The sequence below is a fragment of the Microplitis mediator genome, chromosome 3 (assembly GCF_029852145.1).
Source record: "Microplitis mediator isolate UGA2020A chromosome 3, iyMicMedi2.1, whole genome shotgun sequence".
Classification (NCBI taxonomy): Eukaryota; Metazoa; Arthropoda; class Insecta; order Hymenoptera; family Braconidae; genus Microplitis; species Microplitis mediator.
This window is the reverse complement of record NC_079971.1, coordinates 22,527,851-22,546,408: the sequence shown is the minus strand read 5'-3', so window position 1 is coordinate 22,546,408 and position 18,558 is coordinate 22,527,851. Positions and strand designations below refer to the sequence as shown.

The following is an 18,558-nucleotide window of genomic DNA, read 5'->3' as shown; positions in this document are numbered from 1 at the left end:
ATCTGTAGTCCCTTTTAATGTTTAATCTTATCAACAACAAAATTGTTTATTTCGAGAAGTAGCAATGAACCTACTAACTGTAGCAACTCAATTAGTGACTAACCTATTATAAGTAGATAACATTTGCCCATCAATTATGCAATACTAATTTCATTATGCGGAACTATTAAATCAACTGTTTTGTAAGATAAGCAACGAAGCAACCAATTTACACTTATTGTTATGTTGGCGCTCTAGTTTATAAACATGATTGAACACTATCATAGAAGATTGATGTCCCATTCGGGTCAAGTTCAATGATGAGTTCACTGTCTGCAATTTATCATTCGTACATGTGTGACCGCTAATAATGTCAATTGGCTACCATTCAAGATAATAGAGAAATAAGCAAAGTAATTGTTTTGTCAATATTCATTAGGTTCCGTAGATATTTATACTTTTAAGTACAGATCAAGGCGAAAGCACCGAAAATGTCCTGCCTACAACGGCCACATTCCGGCACATCATTGACGTGCGTAACAATTGATGGTAACTGTTCGGTTACTTTCTTTCTGAAGAATTGTTGTTCTTTAATGCAATGCAAGTAACTTCGTTAAAATTTTTTCTGTTGTTGCTTTCACATTGAGACCACACATTGCCGTCAACGTCCTGTAGAAGTTGAAGCCAGCTTCCAGCCAGTAGTTAGATAGTCAGGTGTCACCGTCAACTTGACGGCACATGGACCAGAACTGTTTCTTTGCAACTTAGTTACAGAAAAAGTTTAGCTATCTGCGCATACTCTGATATCCCGAGTTTTTGATCGGAAAGTTGGTGTCAATTAGTTGCGATCAACTTTACACTTTGTAACTGTTGACTACAAGTTTTTATCAACTTTCCCAGAAAGTTAGCAACAATCTACCGCCACAAGATGAACGCAATTTGAACAGAAAGTTTTCCATAGCAAAGTGATACCAAAATAAAGTAGATGATAAACTATATCTTTATTTTAACGTAAGTGTTCGAGGTATGCTCGTTTGGATTTTCCAACTTTTTTTATGACCACTTTGGAATGCTATGTAGGTGTTAAAATAGCTGTTGAGAAAAAACACTCATGAATGCACGGTATTTCTTTATTTAGAATTTCTCCGGTAGTTTCAGTAATAGATTTTTTCTAGATTCACTACCCGTGTTTACACGTTCCAATGACCCGTATAGATGACAAGAATTATTAGGATAGAAAGACGTCAGTACGCGTTATTAAACAAAATCTCAGACAGTACTTGAACTCATTTATTTTGAATTAGAATTCGTTATCAAAATGCTATAAGTTCTAGCATGATAGTTATGAGACGATTTAGTCTGAGTACGACTGGCATTATAGAACATTGTCTTGGGGTGCCACCGGGCTAGCAAATACTTTTAAAATAGATAAATAGTGTTTACTTTTTTCTCAACTATTTTTACAACGAAGCAGCAGTTGAAGCGGTGAGTTTTCAGTTCTTTTATTTTATAAACAGTTTAATGTGTTAATGTTATGATTTAATGTAGAATGGACCTTTCCGCTGTTTCTAGTAGAATCAATTAGACGAAGTAGCAAAGAGTCAGTTAATGATGACAGCCTCATTCTATTCTCGTTTCGAAGTTGAAAAATCTTCTTGTTCATCTTGTCTTATAGCGATATGTCTAACTGACTTATCTAGAATTTTCTGTTTCTTTAATATTAAACCAAGGTCACGGATTCAGTTTTTATTTTTCACAGTACAGTAGAATCTCTCTATATTTGACCGCTCTCTGTATTTGACTAAATTCTCTCTCTATATTTGACAATCCTGTCCCCCACTACGACTTTTCGTTCGGCCAATAAAAAAAAACTTAGTAGCCGGTAGATTTGAATGTACTTGGACTATGAATACAAATATAAAGTTCCACTAATCTAATAAATTTTAATCACTTACTTTAAAGATATATAATATTTAAACTTACTTTACAATTTTCTGAATTATGTGACATTTTTTATTGCACAATACAATATTCTATTTATTAATTGAGGTTATATACAAATAATATCATAGAAACTGTTTTTGCACACTGCGCATATCGCCGCGCAGACTTGCGCATGAGAGACAATGATGTTGCTGTAATGGGGCGAAAGGACGAGTCAAATAAAAAGAAAGATCCTTGATGGATAAGTCAAATATAGAAAGATTCTACTGTAAAACAGAATAGGATTATATGCTTAGCCGATTTGAATAAAAACTCTCTTTTTACAGATAAATAAAGCTGTCAAACAGAAAACCGATAGAAATAATTAACAATGGCTGATAATGAAAAATCAATGTCTCGAGCGGTATCAGAAAATTCGAATCTTCATAACAAGATCAGCCCAACCAAGAGGGCGTACTGTGATTTACATCACTCGTATTCCTCAATACTTTCCGCAAAAAGTTACGGATCATCCGTTACCATTTACTGTGCAGTCGGCAATGACCGACAAACCCCAGCTTCTGCAAGTCAAAACGTTTTTCCCTACCCAAGTCAGCCTATGACCCGAGCATCATCTTATCCGACATTAGTGTCACCAGTTACAACGGAGAACCAACTATCTAACCAGCTACGCCCGCATTTCAGCGAAGCAGCTGAAGTACTTCAACAGTACATCGCTAAGCGCTCCCGCAAAAACTAATCCATCATTCTTTATTTCAGTAGTTTATAATTAGTTAACTTTTCTATAGAGATAATTAAGTCCTTTTATCATTGAACGTAACTCCGTATCAAAATGAGTACATAAGTACTCAAATTTTATTCATCCATTAGTTTTCTCGAAAACCATACTGAACCTAAATGTTACAAATCATATAACGGAGCTTTAGTAGATCATAGATAAATCACTTACGGATGAGTAATAGTTATCTACTGTACGGTTGCTAACCCGCAGTGTCTTTTCCGACTGATTTAAAGACGTCGTAAGTTATCCGATAGGTTCCCAATCTAATTCTTCAGAAATCGACGAATCTAATCAAACCCGGGCCTCGTAGTTATTATTATTTTTTTTGGTAATTGTTTAGAATAAGGGCTCACCCATGCTTCAAATGCCAAAAACTCAAATCTAGACATATTGCTTTATAACCAATTTCAACCACCATTATTTTTCGGCGGATTGAAGATACATGTGCTTAATTAGATGTTATTTAAGCCACAATGAGTTAAGTGTATACCAAGGTATGGTTATGCTTGATTTCGCAATATTGTTAGTTATTTTTCAGTTCCGTGCTACACTGCACCAAATGATATAGTTCTCTTATTATTCTATGCATTAACTCTTAAGTCAACCACCAAAATTCAAAGTATATGCCCATGTGCCATAATGCATGTAGTTTCGTCCTGAGTGCGTTAACGGACTCGTCAGTAAGGCTATGTTAACGCACTCTTGCCTTAGACTACATCTCTTAGTAGTACGCGCTGGCGTAAAACAGTGTTGTGGGCTTCAGCTAAACACTATACTAGCAAGGGGAGGCGGATACCGTCCGAACTACTTGCAACAAAATGTTAGGTGAGCTGTTGTACACCGTTCAAGCATTGAAATAACAGAAATATGCCAATTTTTCACTATTACAAGAGTTCAGCAATCTTTGTAGCTCTTAGTTAGACCTTTCTATCGCCACCGTCCTTCTTGCGGTATTATATAAAATTACATATATATATTAGAAAATATTTATTTTTGAAAATTTGTATGATCTTATGTTATTTTTATCAAGATTGCACATCTTAGTTACAAGGTTCGGATAAATATCTAGTGTTACAGACATAGACACATTCAGAAAATTCTTTCCGCCGTGTAGCAGAACACGTGGAAAAAGTTTAATCATAGATCTTTGAGGTGTAAGCACCCGGAACTTTTATAAATGTGGTGAGCTTTGATTCCACACAATTACCTTATTTTTGGCAGCTGATCCACTTTAGGTGAAAACAATAATGATTTTCCAATCTTTGCCAGTTTAAGAATCCATCAAGTTTTTCACTTAATGGAATAGTGGAACGTGGTCATAAATTTCAGACCATATGTTTGTCTAGAAGATCATAATAAAATGTTTACTACTTAGCGCACTGTATGTCGATGGATTTCATCTGTAGGAAAAACCGATGAACTCATACAAAAGGCGCATACATGCATTAGTTATTTTGAAATTATCTTACCCGTTGATTATTTCGTCCTGAGGTCCGGTAAGAGTTGAGCCATACACAAAAAAAAGTCATTGATGTGTGAGGTAGTAGTGAAGCAATTATTGATATTCTGTTCTTGAGTAAAAGCAAGTAGATCCATTTTGAAAAATGCAGTAACGACTAATTACTATTCGTTTAAAAAAAATTGCTTATTAGTATACTAACAGGATTGAATTACCGCCTTTTTCAAGGGACAACTACTGTCTTTTATTTGAGCACGGCAATGGATGAATGTTCCTCTTGTGAAATTAGCCTTAGTATTTCCTACCACTTGAACGATTTGCAATGGCTTATATCTTCAGTCTAGAACATTAAGTCTGGTCTTACAAAAAGAAATATTATTACATACTCCAGAATTTATAGCCCACTCGTCAATCACCTCTCAAATAAAACAGTCTGGATATTTATTGCTCAGCCACCAAGCGCTGATCCTATATAAGTTCTCCAGAAAGAATTTTCTGAACAGTAGAGTACCAACTATTGAGAAAATAAGATCATCTGTAGTCAATTGCCATTCAAAATGTCGAAAAAGTTTACAGTAGTTAAGTTCTCTGGAGTTTCGACCTACGGAAGGAATCCGTATAAGTGTGTTCCCAGTTGGTGGATTATCGAACGAAATGTAGCTGATGTGACAGTGCCGTATCCGCCCAGATCTGAGATAGTCCGTTCCTTCAAAAATATTGTTACTTGTGAACCACCCATACACGGCTGGAAGGAATATTGTGGTACTATCGAACACGAAACAGGTGAGTCATTATGACTACAACATTTCATTAATCATCAACATTAAGTTAATATCCTGGCACCCTTGTTGGCATTTCGACCTTTACTTTGCCTTAACCCTAGTCTCTATTCTATCTTCCCAACCTTTTCTCTTTTCTAAATTCTCCTACCTAACCATGGCGCTTGAACCCATTTACTACTTTCCTTATAAAATTTACCTACTGTAGTACAATCACTGTGGTGGGAACTCCCGCTGGTAATTCGGCCACTACATGTGACCTGGCACTTGCTAGTGGGGGCCTTAATATTAAGCATCTACACCGGGATTCGAACCCAAGCCAATAAAGTGACAAACTCGTATCTCGACCAGCATTGCTTTAAGTCTATCAAACCAAAGCAAAACAAACATGACACTAAATAATGATGTAAAGCAAGAAAGTATGAATTCATGCCGGTTCCGGCATGCACCGATGAATGTTCTTTTCACAATTATTTAGTTGAATTATCAATAGTTGTCGGAAGGGCAGTGGACTTGCGTAGGTTCGTCGTCAGGTGGACCGGCACAAAGCAAGGCCTAATTAATCTATATCCATTGAGCCACACCGTTCGTCGTACAGTTATATTTTTAAAATTACATTATATAGCCTACAGAGTAATAAACTCGTACTTTTTCGACTTCAATGCTCTCTTAAGTCAAGTACACCAAAGAAAAACAAACATTTTTTTATAACTAATTCTCATTTTTCTTTTCACAGATTCTTACGCTGAAGGGCTGATGTTTATCAAGAATCAAGACCCTTCTTGTATTCCCGAAGAATTAATATTTATAAAGTATCTAACTGAAAATGTTCTGCCGTCGAAAACAAAATCTAATGATTTGAGAACATCCGTAGCAAACATGTGGCTAAGACTTTTTAAACATTTTAGAAAATAAATACTTGCTATTGTAATACTGCTTTGAATTTCTTTTATCGATCTAGGCATTCCCCACTGAAAAAGATATTAATCTTTACTCTGAACCAATAACAATGATCATAAAAGTAACTCATTATTGCATTTTTATGCCAACATAAACACTTGAACACACGGAACGAATGAACAGCGTGCATATCATATATCTTGGCAGGTCATCTCAAAGCAGTAAACTACTAAGCCGTTAACACTTATTCAGCTATAAAAGTGTCAACTCGCCCACGCCTGACTTCACTAGATCCGTTTTATAATACAGCTTCGTTATAAACGCTGCTACCAAACAATTAATCTGAGGCCGACTTTCTTACCTATACCGAATCTGCTTAAGATACTGCAACTACACCATGGACGAAATAATTTTAGGACACCTGGCTAGTACATTTAGTTAGTCTACCAGTAACGTCCCGCTCGCTATTCTGACCTTAATAAGAAGTACTTAAGACAGGTTCAGTAACAAGTCTGAGGCGTGACATTCCTCCACCATGTAGACTGCATCATTGAAGTCGGATAGCTTCGTAGCTGACCTTGAAGCTTATCAAAGTATGAAAATACCCAATGAATTGTCTACTTACTATAAACAAAGATAAAACAAAGGGTCGATGGAACAGTCATAGCTAAACGTAAACAAACTATGTTTCACACTATCTAATGTTACTGACCTATCCTAATCAACTAACTTCGGCGTAGAAAATACGAAAACAAAGTTAATGATAACGATTCATTCACCTTGTCAATTAGTTTGAAAATAAGCGGCAAAAACAGCTGTTTGTTTCGCTAAGTTAAGTAGCATTATGCATGATTTCTACTCGGATGGGTGACCGCAGCTACATCATGAGCTTCAGCGGAGGTCTCTGGTACTAGACGCGGGTTGAAGATCCAGTGATCCGGAACATGAGAATTTAACCGATCACTGGAGCTTCACCCGTACTGACTGTACTGGCATGGATTTTCTCTGTAGTTTCCCCTTGCCGCTCCAGGTGAGATGCAGGACATCCTGTAATGATGCAGTACAGCAGGCACAAGCCGGTCCACAGCTACACAAAAACAGGGTAATAGGAAAAATATGAGCTGAGTAAAAAAACCGTGTACCATATGACGAGCTAGTCTTTGTAAACAATTCACTAACTTATTTACAGTGACCCACAGGATCACAATTGTTAGTTGTCATTTCCTTATCTGCTGTATAACACAAATATGATTACCTTAGTCTAATAAAAAACAAATTTATCGCTGTGACAAACAAATTTGACATTCGGGCAACATTACAGTTATCAGATTAGAGCACGACCTACACGACTATTGTTAGTGGTACTTTCATGAGTCAAGTTCGATAACAAGTTCACTGTCACCAAATTATCTATTGTGTGCGTCAGAACGTAACAGTCTATTATGTATTCTTAATTGCATCAATACACAAACAAGCGAAGTAGTTTGATAACATAACGTGACTTCTGTAAACATTTAGATATATGGTAATGTTTAGAAATCCCCCTCGAAAGAAAATGATGGTTACTAAAACTACCGAGATACAACTCGATATTTTTAGATAATGGATAATAATTGGATAGATAAACACATGGGGACAGGTAAGGGTCCTATAGTTATTCCTTCATATTGAACCTCCAAATTACACTTATAGCAGGATTTAATGAAAGTAAACAACATGATTTTCAAAATTTTACTCGGGATATTAACAATATCTGAATCTTACATGGTAATTTGGAATCTATATTTATTTTATTGCTGATCGTATATTCCATCGGCATCATTGAATTAATCTAGAACAAAGGAAATGAATAAATAGCAGAAAAAAATATTAAAATTGGACAATTTCTAGACTGTAATATAAAGAATGTGACTTACTTCTCAGTGCAATGAATGCAAGGTATCGAAAATGCCAAATATTCTTTGAGATCTGGCCTACTCCGTTGATCATCATACTTGCGAAACCAGATCAGTTTATCGTTATATTGCAAAAACGCGAGGATACCTCCATAGTGGAATGCAACACCCCCCATTTTTCTAAATCGGCGATAGTAATTTAAAATCTTGTCGTAAATCATAATTTCCAATTGGGCCCAGGGACCCTCCAACCACTCACGGGGCACGAGGAACACATATCTATGAGACATGTCACTAATTGCTATATTTTCGTGGAAATTACAAATCTTCGTCTTACTGTATGTACTGTTCGATGCGTACTGCTGTTCAGAAAAAATAAGAGCTCTCGATTTCATTTATCTTGTTTATTATGTAAATATAGGGGAGGGTGGGGTAGAGCGGACCCCCTAAGCCAATTATTATTTTTTGTGGCTTTCAACCATAAGATCACTTTACTTTTGTCCTATTTCGAACAAATTTATGGACATTTTGCCAAAATTCTGAAAATTTTTTTTTTTTTTGTGGGGCAGAGCTGCCCCCCTTCAAAAAGTGATAAAAAAAATTTTTTTGTTCGTTTTTTTTTTTTTTAAATTGTTTTCATCATTAAGAATGTAAGTTGTCTTATTGAGAAGGTTATTTGTATGTTTGCATGTTTAGGTTTCCACTATATAAAAATGGTGTATTACCGTACGAAAGACGGTGTAGCTCAATAAGTTATAGATCAAATTGAACGGATTATAGTATAGTGCCGGATAGCTCAACTGGTAGAGCACTCGGCGCGATACCGAATTGGTCTGGGTTCGATTCCCAGTTCGGGCTATCTATATTTTTCTCAATTTATCGATAAATTGTCTTATTGAGAAGGTTATTTGCATGTTTGCATGTTTAGGTTTCCACTATATAAAAAAATACTAATTGTTATTTAAAAAAAAAAAAATCAATTCTATAATTTTACTTTATTTCAAAAATTTATCAACTAAAAAAAAAAAATTTAATTTTTATAAATTTTTAGTGACTAAATTTGCCTCTTACATAGAGAAACGGCCGAAAAATATGAAAAAATAATTTTTTCGGAAGTTTCGGCTGATCCATTTTGCCCCAGGTGTTATGCGTAGGGCTAGAAATGTGGAATTATAATAATTCTTTTTTAATTTGACGATAAAAATATGAAAAAATCACTTTTTCAAAATTTTGGGCTTGTCCATTTTGCCCCAAATGTCATGCGTAAGGGTAAAAATGCGCAAACATATCGGATTTATAGTAATTAGTCAAAAAACAAACAATATTTTTTTTTGGTAAAAATTTCAGGAGGGCCACTCTGCCCCACCCTCCCCTACTCTATCATACTGAAAAGTAATAAATAAAATCGAAAGATTAAAGTTCATTAAGCTTACGTTTTCGGACGTCATCACAGGACACGTAAATTCCGAAATACTCTCTGGGATGTGGGCAGTATTTCTCGTCTTGATCTTTCCGCATCCAGGGCTCCTGGTCGTGGTACCGAAGACGAGCTGTCACTCCTTCTACTTTGATTGCAGTACCTTCAATTTTCTTGGCTAAGTGATCACATGATATTTTTCGTTTAAGGATAGCTTCCAAAGATCTTGACGAGTGATATTTTCCCCATTCATTAGGAACCAGAAATACATGTCTAAAAGACATGGTACTAAAGTTGTAGGTTTTGACAAATCAAAATCACCCGCGCAATTTTTGTTTTTATGAATCAGTTCTGTTGATTATATACCACCGGGTAACACTTGAGTAAATCAATTTCCTATTGAGGACATTGACGGCATTGACCCAGGTCAGATTCAAATTGGACACTAGAAGCGATGTCCTATTAATTGGGTATTTAGCAGCAGTTAGTACGTCGTTCTCTCAACCATTTCAGATGCGTAAACGATGAAAATTGTTCTACGGAACTGCAAACGCTGATTGAACAGTGCTTATAATAACAAGCATAAATTACTTTCAATGTATAAGGCGCCAAATGGTACTTGAATCCATTGATGTACAATTGAAAATGATTATCTGAAGAATATAAATCCTGAAAGAACTGCAATGTTTTCATTCATCAAGCAGCTAGCGGCTTAGAACGTCCATAGCATTGACAACTAAACGCTGTCAAATTGAAGAAAAACCTGAAGAGATTTCTCAAATACTTGGCTACGAAATTGACGTTACAAAGGTAAGTTTTAAAAAAAGTGACGAAGCTCCCGTATCTTTAGTTGCTCGACTGTGATATGACTTGAAAGATTTTGCTCTTTACTATGACATTATATACAAGAAGACTCAGAAAGTAAATGAAACAACATCCCGATGTGTGGAGCCTGCTACCCAGCTCGAATTTAAACTGGATACCCGGATGTGCTGAGCCGTGTTTGATAAGAACTGTTCTTTACAGATACTCAAGCAGCTGACAAGCAGAAGGTAGAAATTAAATCTCCAGTGGCTGATATCGTCGGTAGTGACAACTAGAAGATGGCCGACAAGACCAAGCCTACAAAGAAACAATCGGAAAATGCAGTTTCGAAATTTTTTCGCAGAATGAGTCCCACAAAGAAGCAGTACAACGAAATGAATCCTTCCAGTTCTTCACAAGAGAATACGGCCTCGAAAAGTTGTCAAACTACTGTGACGGTTTACACTAATACGTCTGGTGGGGTAAAGCCTTCGTCTCATTCATCAAGCCCAAGTAATCCGTCGACCCCGACATATTCTCTTACTCCGGCCCCATCCTATCAAACGATTGATCAATCTCCACGTTACTCTGAGCAGCAACTTTTGGGTCGGCTTCACTCAACTTTTAGAGAGGCAACTAACACTATTGAACAGTATATGCTTATTCGTAACCGTTATAAGTAAATCTCTATAACGATGTTACTATGTCTGCAAAATTACTAACCCTTAACTTAAAATAACTTTTAATTACAGTCTAGTTGCGTTATGGACCCGCTTACAGGGCCATAGGGGAATATATCCCTAAGAATTCCTGTATCATTACTTCTACTCAGTAGTCGACCACCATAACTCACCCTTTCTCTTCTTTACGAGTGCTTGAGTGTGTGCGTGATTATTTTCATAGCCACGGAGGGAAAATGTCTTTAATAGAAATATAAGACGACGGAATCATAACGAACAGACTCATAACGTGACTCGACTGTAGGTAAATTCAATAACACTCCGTATGAAAAAGCAATATATGAGCTTCAGCATAATTCAAAATATATGATAAATTATATGGAATTATAAGAAGTCATATATGGAGCCATATACAAAATTTTGCCGAAATATTATATGATTTTATAATTTGCAACATATATATCGGTAATATATTTTTTTTACATGCTAACTTATAAATATTGCTTGTAATATTTTATACTATACTTTAAGTTATATGATAAGATATATGATTTAATTATATGACTGACATATAATATTTATACGTATAAATATATAATTATATAAATATATGTTCACATATATTTGTATAAATGTATGTAAATATATATTTATATAGATATATGTTCATATATATTTGCACAAATCTAAAATTAGAGATTTCAAGAGCTGTAAAATGCTTTATTGTAAATCTTGATACGATTATTTTTCATGAAGTTACAGTCTTGCAAAAATCACTAAAATTTCTAAAATTTTTTTGTTCCTTTAATTTTTGGTATGAGTGTATTTTTTACATTATTTATGTATAATAATATCGAAATTATTATAATATTAAAATTATAAGTTTATATATAAAACGAGAATGTAATTTGAGATGTAATATCAAATGTATACAATTACATATATTATAAATTATATGGATTATAATAATATTGAAATTATAAATTAATTTATAAGATGAAACATATATTTTACGTTATAAATTAATATATAAAGCGGACATATAATTTTTGATACAATATCACATGTATATAATCACATATATTATAAATGATATGGATTATTATAATATTAAACGTATAAATTATTATATAAGATAAATCATATATTAATCAATATTAATTATTTTGCCGCCATATATGTTCAGTTATTTACCATATATTTTTTTATATATTATCGACAGTATATGGTTTTTTCATACGGGACACTAAAAAAAAATGTTATGTTTCTATACCTCATTGTATTAATGATATATGTTTATACTTTTCGTAACATAATGTTTAAGAATGTTGTTGTACTAACACAAATTGGTAATAAATTAAACTACAAAACTATTGTCACCTCTTTTTACTTTTTAACTTCATCGAAATAATCTAAAAATAGATCATGGATTGTTGACTACATGAGCTTGTATCTGTTTTATAGTAGAAACAGGTTTAGAAAAAGAAAAACTTTGTTGTATAACAGCAGCAATTTGCATACAGGCGTTGCAACAAACATTAAATATGCATTACATAACCTTAGCTTTAACTTTTGAAGACTATTTATCATTCAAGGTTTTGTTGTTTGTAACACTGATTAACGAATGCAGGAATTAATGTTTTTAATTATTTTATTAATCATCGTAGCTAACAAAATTGTTAGTATTATCAGACAGTGCTACAAGTCGCACGTGTGTGAATCAAGTGAGTTTATTTAACCAACCAATACTTGAAGGCATGTAAGTCTAATCTACTCATTGTAGCCAGTAAAATAACTTATTTCATGTGCAATTAAAATGAAATAACGAATTTCGTTTGATCTCTCAGATTGCAAAGGGTGACTTCAATCAAAATAATGAGCCCTCAAAAACCCGATAAAAATGACCCGAGTAATAAGGATGAAGCAAAAGCTTCTACTCCAGTGTTAAAAAATAACAAAGTAACTCAAAAACTGTCTACTCCGAAGGAACCGGCTGTTATGACTGGTTCCAGGCAATCAAAAGCAGTAGAGAAGCTTGAGAAAGCTAGGACTTTCGTAGCCTTTGCATATGACAAACAAGGAATACCTATAAATAGAAAAACCCCAGAATCGAGGGCTGCTGTTGTGCCAACTAAAAGTACAGTTTCGAAAATTGGTTCCGCGAAACTTCGAGAAAACCTCAAGAATCATCAACCAAATTGTGTTAAGCAAGTAGACCAAAAACAAATCGCATTACGGAAGACAATAGGAAAACTAATGCATCAGCAATAATAATTCATTTTAAGATGTACTTAAAAGAACGTAATCAGTAGCTGCTTTTTTCCGGTATTGGTTACCGTTTTTTCGGTATTGGCTTTCGGCTAATTCAGTATTTCCTGCAGACTATTTCTGTAGCAGCATCCGACTATTTCGGTAGCAGCTACCGATTGGCATTTGGTAGCTGCTACCGAAAATTTTTTTCCGTGTTAGTGTAAGGTAGCAACACCCGACAAACGATAATCTGTATTATGAGCTGATGCTTAGGTTTTGTTGACACGAGTCATTAATCTAATGTTCTTTGAGCTAAAATTAATGCTGTATCCACTTTCGGAGTTTACTTACCTCTCACCTGAGACGTCATTTTTCTGCAAAACTTTCTGAGCACGTTTGGGTCACCAGGAAAATAAAACGCACATGCTGTGTTGACTCAAATACATAAACTTATTTTTAATAAAATGCTACAACCCATAGTGCGCATCTTTTTCTTTACACAATAAACTAAGAATATTCTATCAATTACAATTTCGTCTTACAGTAGCGCAATAATGATTCAATTCAGTAATCCTATAATAAAATTTAGATGAAATATACGTGAAGTTGAACTATTCGTAACATGATTGGTCGGAAGCGAAATAATATATGCAAATGACACGAAAATACACATTAAAATAAATATATGAAAAACGACACGCTAGTACAATATAAACATTAACGAAGTCTATTGTCTCCCATTGTTTCTTCTATTCCTAACTTACTCTAACCAACCATAAGCGATGTATCTTACGTAAAGCGTGTGCGCTGATATCAACATCTGAAACAAACATAACATAGAATTAATTAAGTTTATACAGTAGAACCTCTATAACTCGAACTTCAAGGGAGAGGCAAAAAAATTCGAGTTACAGTTTCCGAGTTGGAGGATTTCGAGTTAGGCAGTAACTGGTTTCGAGTTTCGGAGCGGGCAAACAGAAAAGAAAAAGTCAAATACATATACATACAAATGCAAGCTACATAGATAATCAACATATTTATTCAAAAAACTTATTGGAAAAGATCAGTAATTCGTTTTTGCTTTAAATGAGGCTGTTCTACTTCATGTTTTATTATTGTTGAAGTACTGTTGAAGTACCCAAACTTTCGTGGATAATACCTGAAATTGAAACAAGATTAACTTACCGCATTGAACAAATTATACAATTAATAGGAATTGCGAAATATTGATTTACATCTGGGTAATCGCTCTGGTCCCAAGATTTCCGCATCCACACTACGAAATCGTATTGAACTAGTTTCGCGGTCGTATTTTTCAAGCTAATTGTGGTGCCATCAATGCGTTTACATCTTTTCCATTGTTTATTTGCTTCTCTTGTCACTATTTTTCTCAGAAGTGGTTTATTAATAACTGCCCACTCCTTGGGAATATAACATGTGTATATTAATGGCATCGTTAAAAAGACTCAAATAGCAGCAGACCACGTGCCTTATCAAAGACTTGAAAGCAAATGACGGAATGTCTAGCCACTACAAAACTGTTATTATTGTTTTTATTGTCAATTTGATAAAGTGAACGATGATAATAAAAAGACCGTGTTGAGAACGAGGGTTATGTGGCACAAGTTCGAAAAGCAAAAGTCAACTTACCTTTTAAATAAATAGTCACCAATGCATCAGCGTCCAGAAGTATTTTTCATCAGGATAGTTACTCTTGTCCCTAATTTTTTTCATCCATAACTTCAGATTATAGTACTTCACTTTAGTAGTCACTTTTTTAATTTTTATCACTGCGCCCTTTATTTGACCTTTTAAGTGAAAATGTTTCCTTGTACGTTTGAAAAGTAGTTTTTCCAAATCTGAACGGCGATATTTCTTCCACTCTTGAGGGACGATGCAAATATAGTGATATTTACCATCAACCATCATTTTTAACTTCCCGCTAAGAAAATTGTAAATTTTCAAAAATTCGGGAAGTTATTGGTTTCGGTCCGATTTACGAAAATCGAATTTCCATCAGATGTCGACGTTTTGAGGTCCTAGGAAGCTATTCTGACTAATTTCAAGATGATGTCCGAGTGTATGTATGTATGTATGTACGTACGTACGTACGTATGTACGTACGTACGTACGTACGTACGTATGTAAATACCTGTATCTTTTGAACGGATGAACCGATTTTGAACTTTAAGGTGCCATTCGACGCGGATTGTCAATATCTTGAAGCCGAGAGAAAATTGAGCTTGATCGGTAGGGCTCGTTCAGAGATATTCCAAAAATAAAGTTTTTTCAAAAATGTTTTTTTTGGATAACTTTTAATGTGCTCGATGGATTTATTCCAAAATGGACTGGGCTCTAGAGCTTTATAAGCCACGTCGAATGTCACCTCAACCATCAAAATCGGTTCATTCGTTCAAGAGAAACCGTTGTCGAAAGAATTAAAAAAAAAAATTTTTTTTATTTTTCCTGAAATATCTCAAAAACGACTCGATAAATCGAATCCAAAATTTTATCAGCTTTAGAACTTGACAAAACGCGTCGATTGCCGCCTCAACCATCAAAATCGGTTAATTCGTTCGCGAGATATCGTGGGAGAAAGAAATGCTAAAAAATGTTTTTTTACAAAACAATGGCATACAAAAGTATTTGCGAGCTCGTAGAGCTCGAAAATGTATTCACAATAGTGTTTTCGAGCTCAACGAGCTCGAAAACAGCGGGAAGTTTTGGGGCTGGCCCGCAGGGTCAACTGACAGACCGATTTTTTTATTTATTTTATTTAAAAAGTAGAACAAGTGTTATGAAACGGTGTCAACAGATTGGGTAACACAGGCGAATCTACATGATTTATAGACCAATCAGTTTCAATTAAAAACACAGATAAATTTTAACTTCTTGATCACTGTGGGTTATCAGTAAGATAAAATTTGTGAACAACAATCCAAAGATTGTAAATTATCGCAGTTAACCCCAAAGTGGGTTCCGTGATAAAGCAAGTCCACGTCTTACCATTTCATCGAGGCAGCCTGTTGACCAGTAAAGGGAATCAGTGTGACCAATGGGTCTCTCTATGGGTACTTCAACCAGAAGTCTCTTTATGTCCTGAGATCGTCCTGGTAAGACACCGCATGTCAATGAGGTGATCTCCGGTCAACGTCTACCCTCATCGTCACATCAGTATATTTTGTGATCAAGGGTATCGCCTGGAGTAGAGGCAAATATACAACACGTGTTTGCACCCAAATAGGTGAGGAAACATCCCCCTAAAGTGGGTGAAGCATTTGAAAGTAATTGGTTACCAGTTAGCATCGTTATATTAATCAATCGTATAGTAGTTAGTCCAGGGGAACAGGTGAGTGTGTGAGTGTGAGTCACTCACACAAAGACGAAATGATGAACCCATAACAAATCTAGAAATAGCTACTACTATTGGTCTACTCGAGATGTTTGCTTGGTTGTAAGATTTTTGAGTTTCCATTTTCAACCTTTACTGCATATTTCACACCCGCAAGTCACTTAGACCCATTGTACCCATAAAAAAGTGATAACTCAACGAAACATCCTAAAAGCTGTGGACCTTCAGCAATTAGGAATGAGCAAGCACTAAAAATAGATCAAGATAGCATAGCACTTGAACTACTGCAATAGGTTATCTATTATGCTAATGGATAACACGGCCGTCGTGATACTAACGACGCAGTAGCATGATCAAAACACCTACGAGACTAATGAATGATAATTAGCTATTGATTGTATGTTAATTGTGCATTGTCAAGGAATTAATCTTTGTTTAATTTGGAAATATAATAGCTTTTCCAATTATTGATTTAAAAAATCAAATTTGTTGTTGATCAGATACCATTCTGTAGAGTAACGGTTCTACAAAAACATACTTATTAGTGACAAACTGCTGCTTCCATAAAAAAATCTTATAGCTTTTCGAATCGTGAATTTAATAGTGAACAAAGTTAATCATTGACGTATCAAAAATGATGACGTCATCGCCAAAAAAAGTTTGTGGAATAACATCAACAGTACGGACTTTTGTCATATCTTCTGAAATATACCATTTAGAAAATTGCGAGATGAAGATCGTTCCTGGTACGACTTCAAAGCACTTGTGTGGGATTTTCAAACAAGTCGTCTCGACCCCTACTAGGCAGAGTCGCCAAATCGAAATTTTCTAATTAGCAAGTAACTGTCGAATTTTGATTTATGAACCAGGATGTTTATCGTCTGCAAATTTTCAATTAGACGATTTCTTATCGCTCGAGTTAAAAGTTAATTGATTTATTTGTTTGGCTCTATCTACTAGCCTTTAACCTACTGTCAGATCATGTCCAATTCATTATTAAATAAGATTATTTTCCATATCATATAACCGTTCAATTTTGTTTTACCTCATGGCCCTAGGAAGAAAATCAAGAGAAATCCAGCAAAGGTTTTTACATGGGTCCCAAGAAGATGATTTCTGATAAATTCTGAGATCATTCCTTAGGGCAGTGCTGTCAGATAATGCGAAATTTTTACCCCTTCCGGTGGTGAAATTGCATGGAGTGTAATGGCAGGAGGGGGTAAAAATATCGCACGTTCTGGCAGCACTGCCTTAGGGAAATCAATACCTTTTCGAGAAAATTTTGAACTACAATTCTAGGCACTCGTAGTTTTCTACGTAAGTTTTCAATCACTAGAACATATCCTACGTGTGTAAAAAAGAACAAATAGTTTTCAATGACACATGGATTTGTTCCATGTTGGACTTTTATATTCAATTAGTTATAATGACACTAGCACGCCTGAGTCGTGTGTTTTTGTTGAGTAATTAATTCACATCCGTTTCGATGCACTTATCACAAAGACCCCTGACACAGTATTTATCTTAATCACTTGCCGCAACTGTATAAATACAATGCGCTTGTGGAAATCGGCTACTTTTTCTAGAAGTTCTATCCTGTACTGTGAAGTTACGTTCTTACGCAAGAATTACAAGGCGAAGATGGTCGGTGTAAAAAAGTTTACCGTTGTCAAGTTTACGGGGGTGGTGCAACCTGGAAAAAACCCTTACAAATGCGTACCAAGCTCGTGGGCTAAATTCGAAAATGCAAATGGCGCAGTAGTGCCCTACCCGGCAGAAGACCAGCTGGCACTATCGTTCAATCGCATTTATCATTGCAAGTTGCCGGCAGAGGGATGGAATACATACCCGGTCTCGATTGAATCTGAAGCAGGTGAGTCACACTTTTTGATTGAGTAAGCAGAAACTCTCTGACCACTACAATAACAACATTTTACTAAAGTTGATAAAATGTTCTTATTGCAGATTCATACGAAGCGGGGATGCTTTATATAAAACGGCTAAATGATACGGAGCTGGATGAAGAAGCTCTGATGATATGGAAACAAGCAAGCCTTGAGTGTTTGGAAAAATTGGGTCGCTATCATCCGATTACTTTGATCTATAGTCTGTGGTCTAGAGTTGCAAACTTATTCAACTATTAAATAATTTTTGAATTTTGAACTTCATTTTTGTTTTTTTTCCTTTTTTCGTTCCGTAAAACGTAATTTCCAATCTCGAAAAAAATTAGGGTCAATACTAGACTTGCCCAGTCCACACAAGTTACCGCAGTCATTTTTCGCGTAAACTGATGCAGTCGCTTCAATTGTGGCAGAAAA

General features: G+C 35.2%; 3 protein-coding genes and 1 pseudogene across 3 annotated transcripts; 2 read left to right on the top strand and 2 right to left on the bottom strand.

Annotated features, from left to right (window-relative positions):
* Nucleotides 1-2,182: 2,182 nt before the first annotated feature.
* On the top strand, nt 2,183-2,662 carry LOC130666039 (uncharacterized). Its single transcript, XM_057466687.1, has one exon. It carries the CDS (start codon nt 2,294-2,296, stop codon nt 2,660-2,662), a length of 369 nt encoding a protein of 122 aa, XP_057322670.1. The 5' UTR covers nt 2,183-2,293.
* A 4,468-nt stretch (nt 2,663-7,130) lies between these two features.
* On the bottom strand, nt 7,131-9,662 carry LOC130665990 (uncharacterized). Its single transcript, XM_057466623.1, has 4 exons — nt 9,646-9,662; nt 9,167-9,264; nt 7,760-8,119; nt 7,131-7,386 (listed from the first exon to the last, which is right to left on the bottom strand). Exons 1-4 carry the CDS (start codon nt 9,660-9,662, stop codon nt 7,283-7,285), a joined length of 579 nt encoding a protein of 192 aa, XP_057322606.1. The 3' UTR covers nt 7,131-7,282.
* Nucleotides 9,663-14,262: 4,600 nt separating this feature from the next.
* LOC130665989 (uncharacterized) lies at nt 14,263-14,818 on the bottom strand (annotated as a pseudogene).
* An 874-nt stretch (nt 14,819-15,692) lies between these two features.
* LOC130665988 (uncharacterized) lies at nt 15,693-18,384 on the top strand. Its single transcript, XM_057466622.1, has 2 exons — nt 15,693-18,113; nt 18,206-18,384. The coding sequence occupies exons 1-2, from the start codon at nt 17,795-17,797 to the stop codon at nt 18,382-18,384; spliced, it is 498 nt and encodes a 165-aa protein (XP_057322605.1). The 5' UTR covers nt 15,693-17,794.
* Nucleotides 18,385-18,558: the final 174 nt, after the last annotated feature.

Coding starts and splice junctions, on each gene's coding strand:
- LOC130666039 (XM_057466687.1), top strand. CDS start 2,294: ATGGCTGATAATGAAAAATCAATGTCTCGAGCGGTATCAGAAAATTCG.
- LOC130665990 (XM_057466623.1), bottom strand. Junction 8,120..9,166: donor GATGACGTCCGAAAACGTAA/GCTTAATGAACT, acceptor TGAAATCGAGAG/CTCTTATTTTTTCTGAACAG. Junction 7,387..7,759: donor TTGCATTCATTGCACTGAGA/AGTAAGTCACAT, acceptor TTTTCTTTCGAG/GGGGATTTCTAAACATTACC.
- LOC130665988 (XM_057466622.1), top strand. CDS start 17,795: ATGCGCTTGTGGAAATCGGCTACTTTTTCTAGAAGTTCTATCCTGTAC. Junction 18,114..18,205: donor CTCGATTGAATCTGAAGCAG/GTGAGTCACACT, acceptor TTCTTATTGCAG/ATTCATACGAAGCGGGGATG.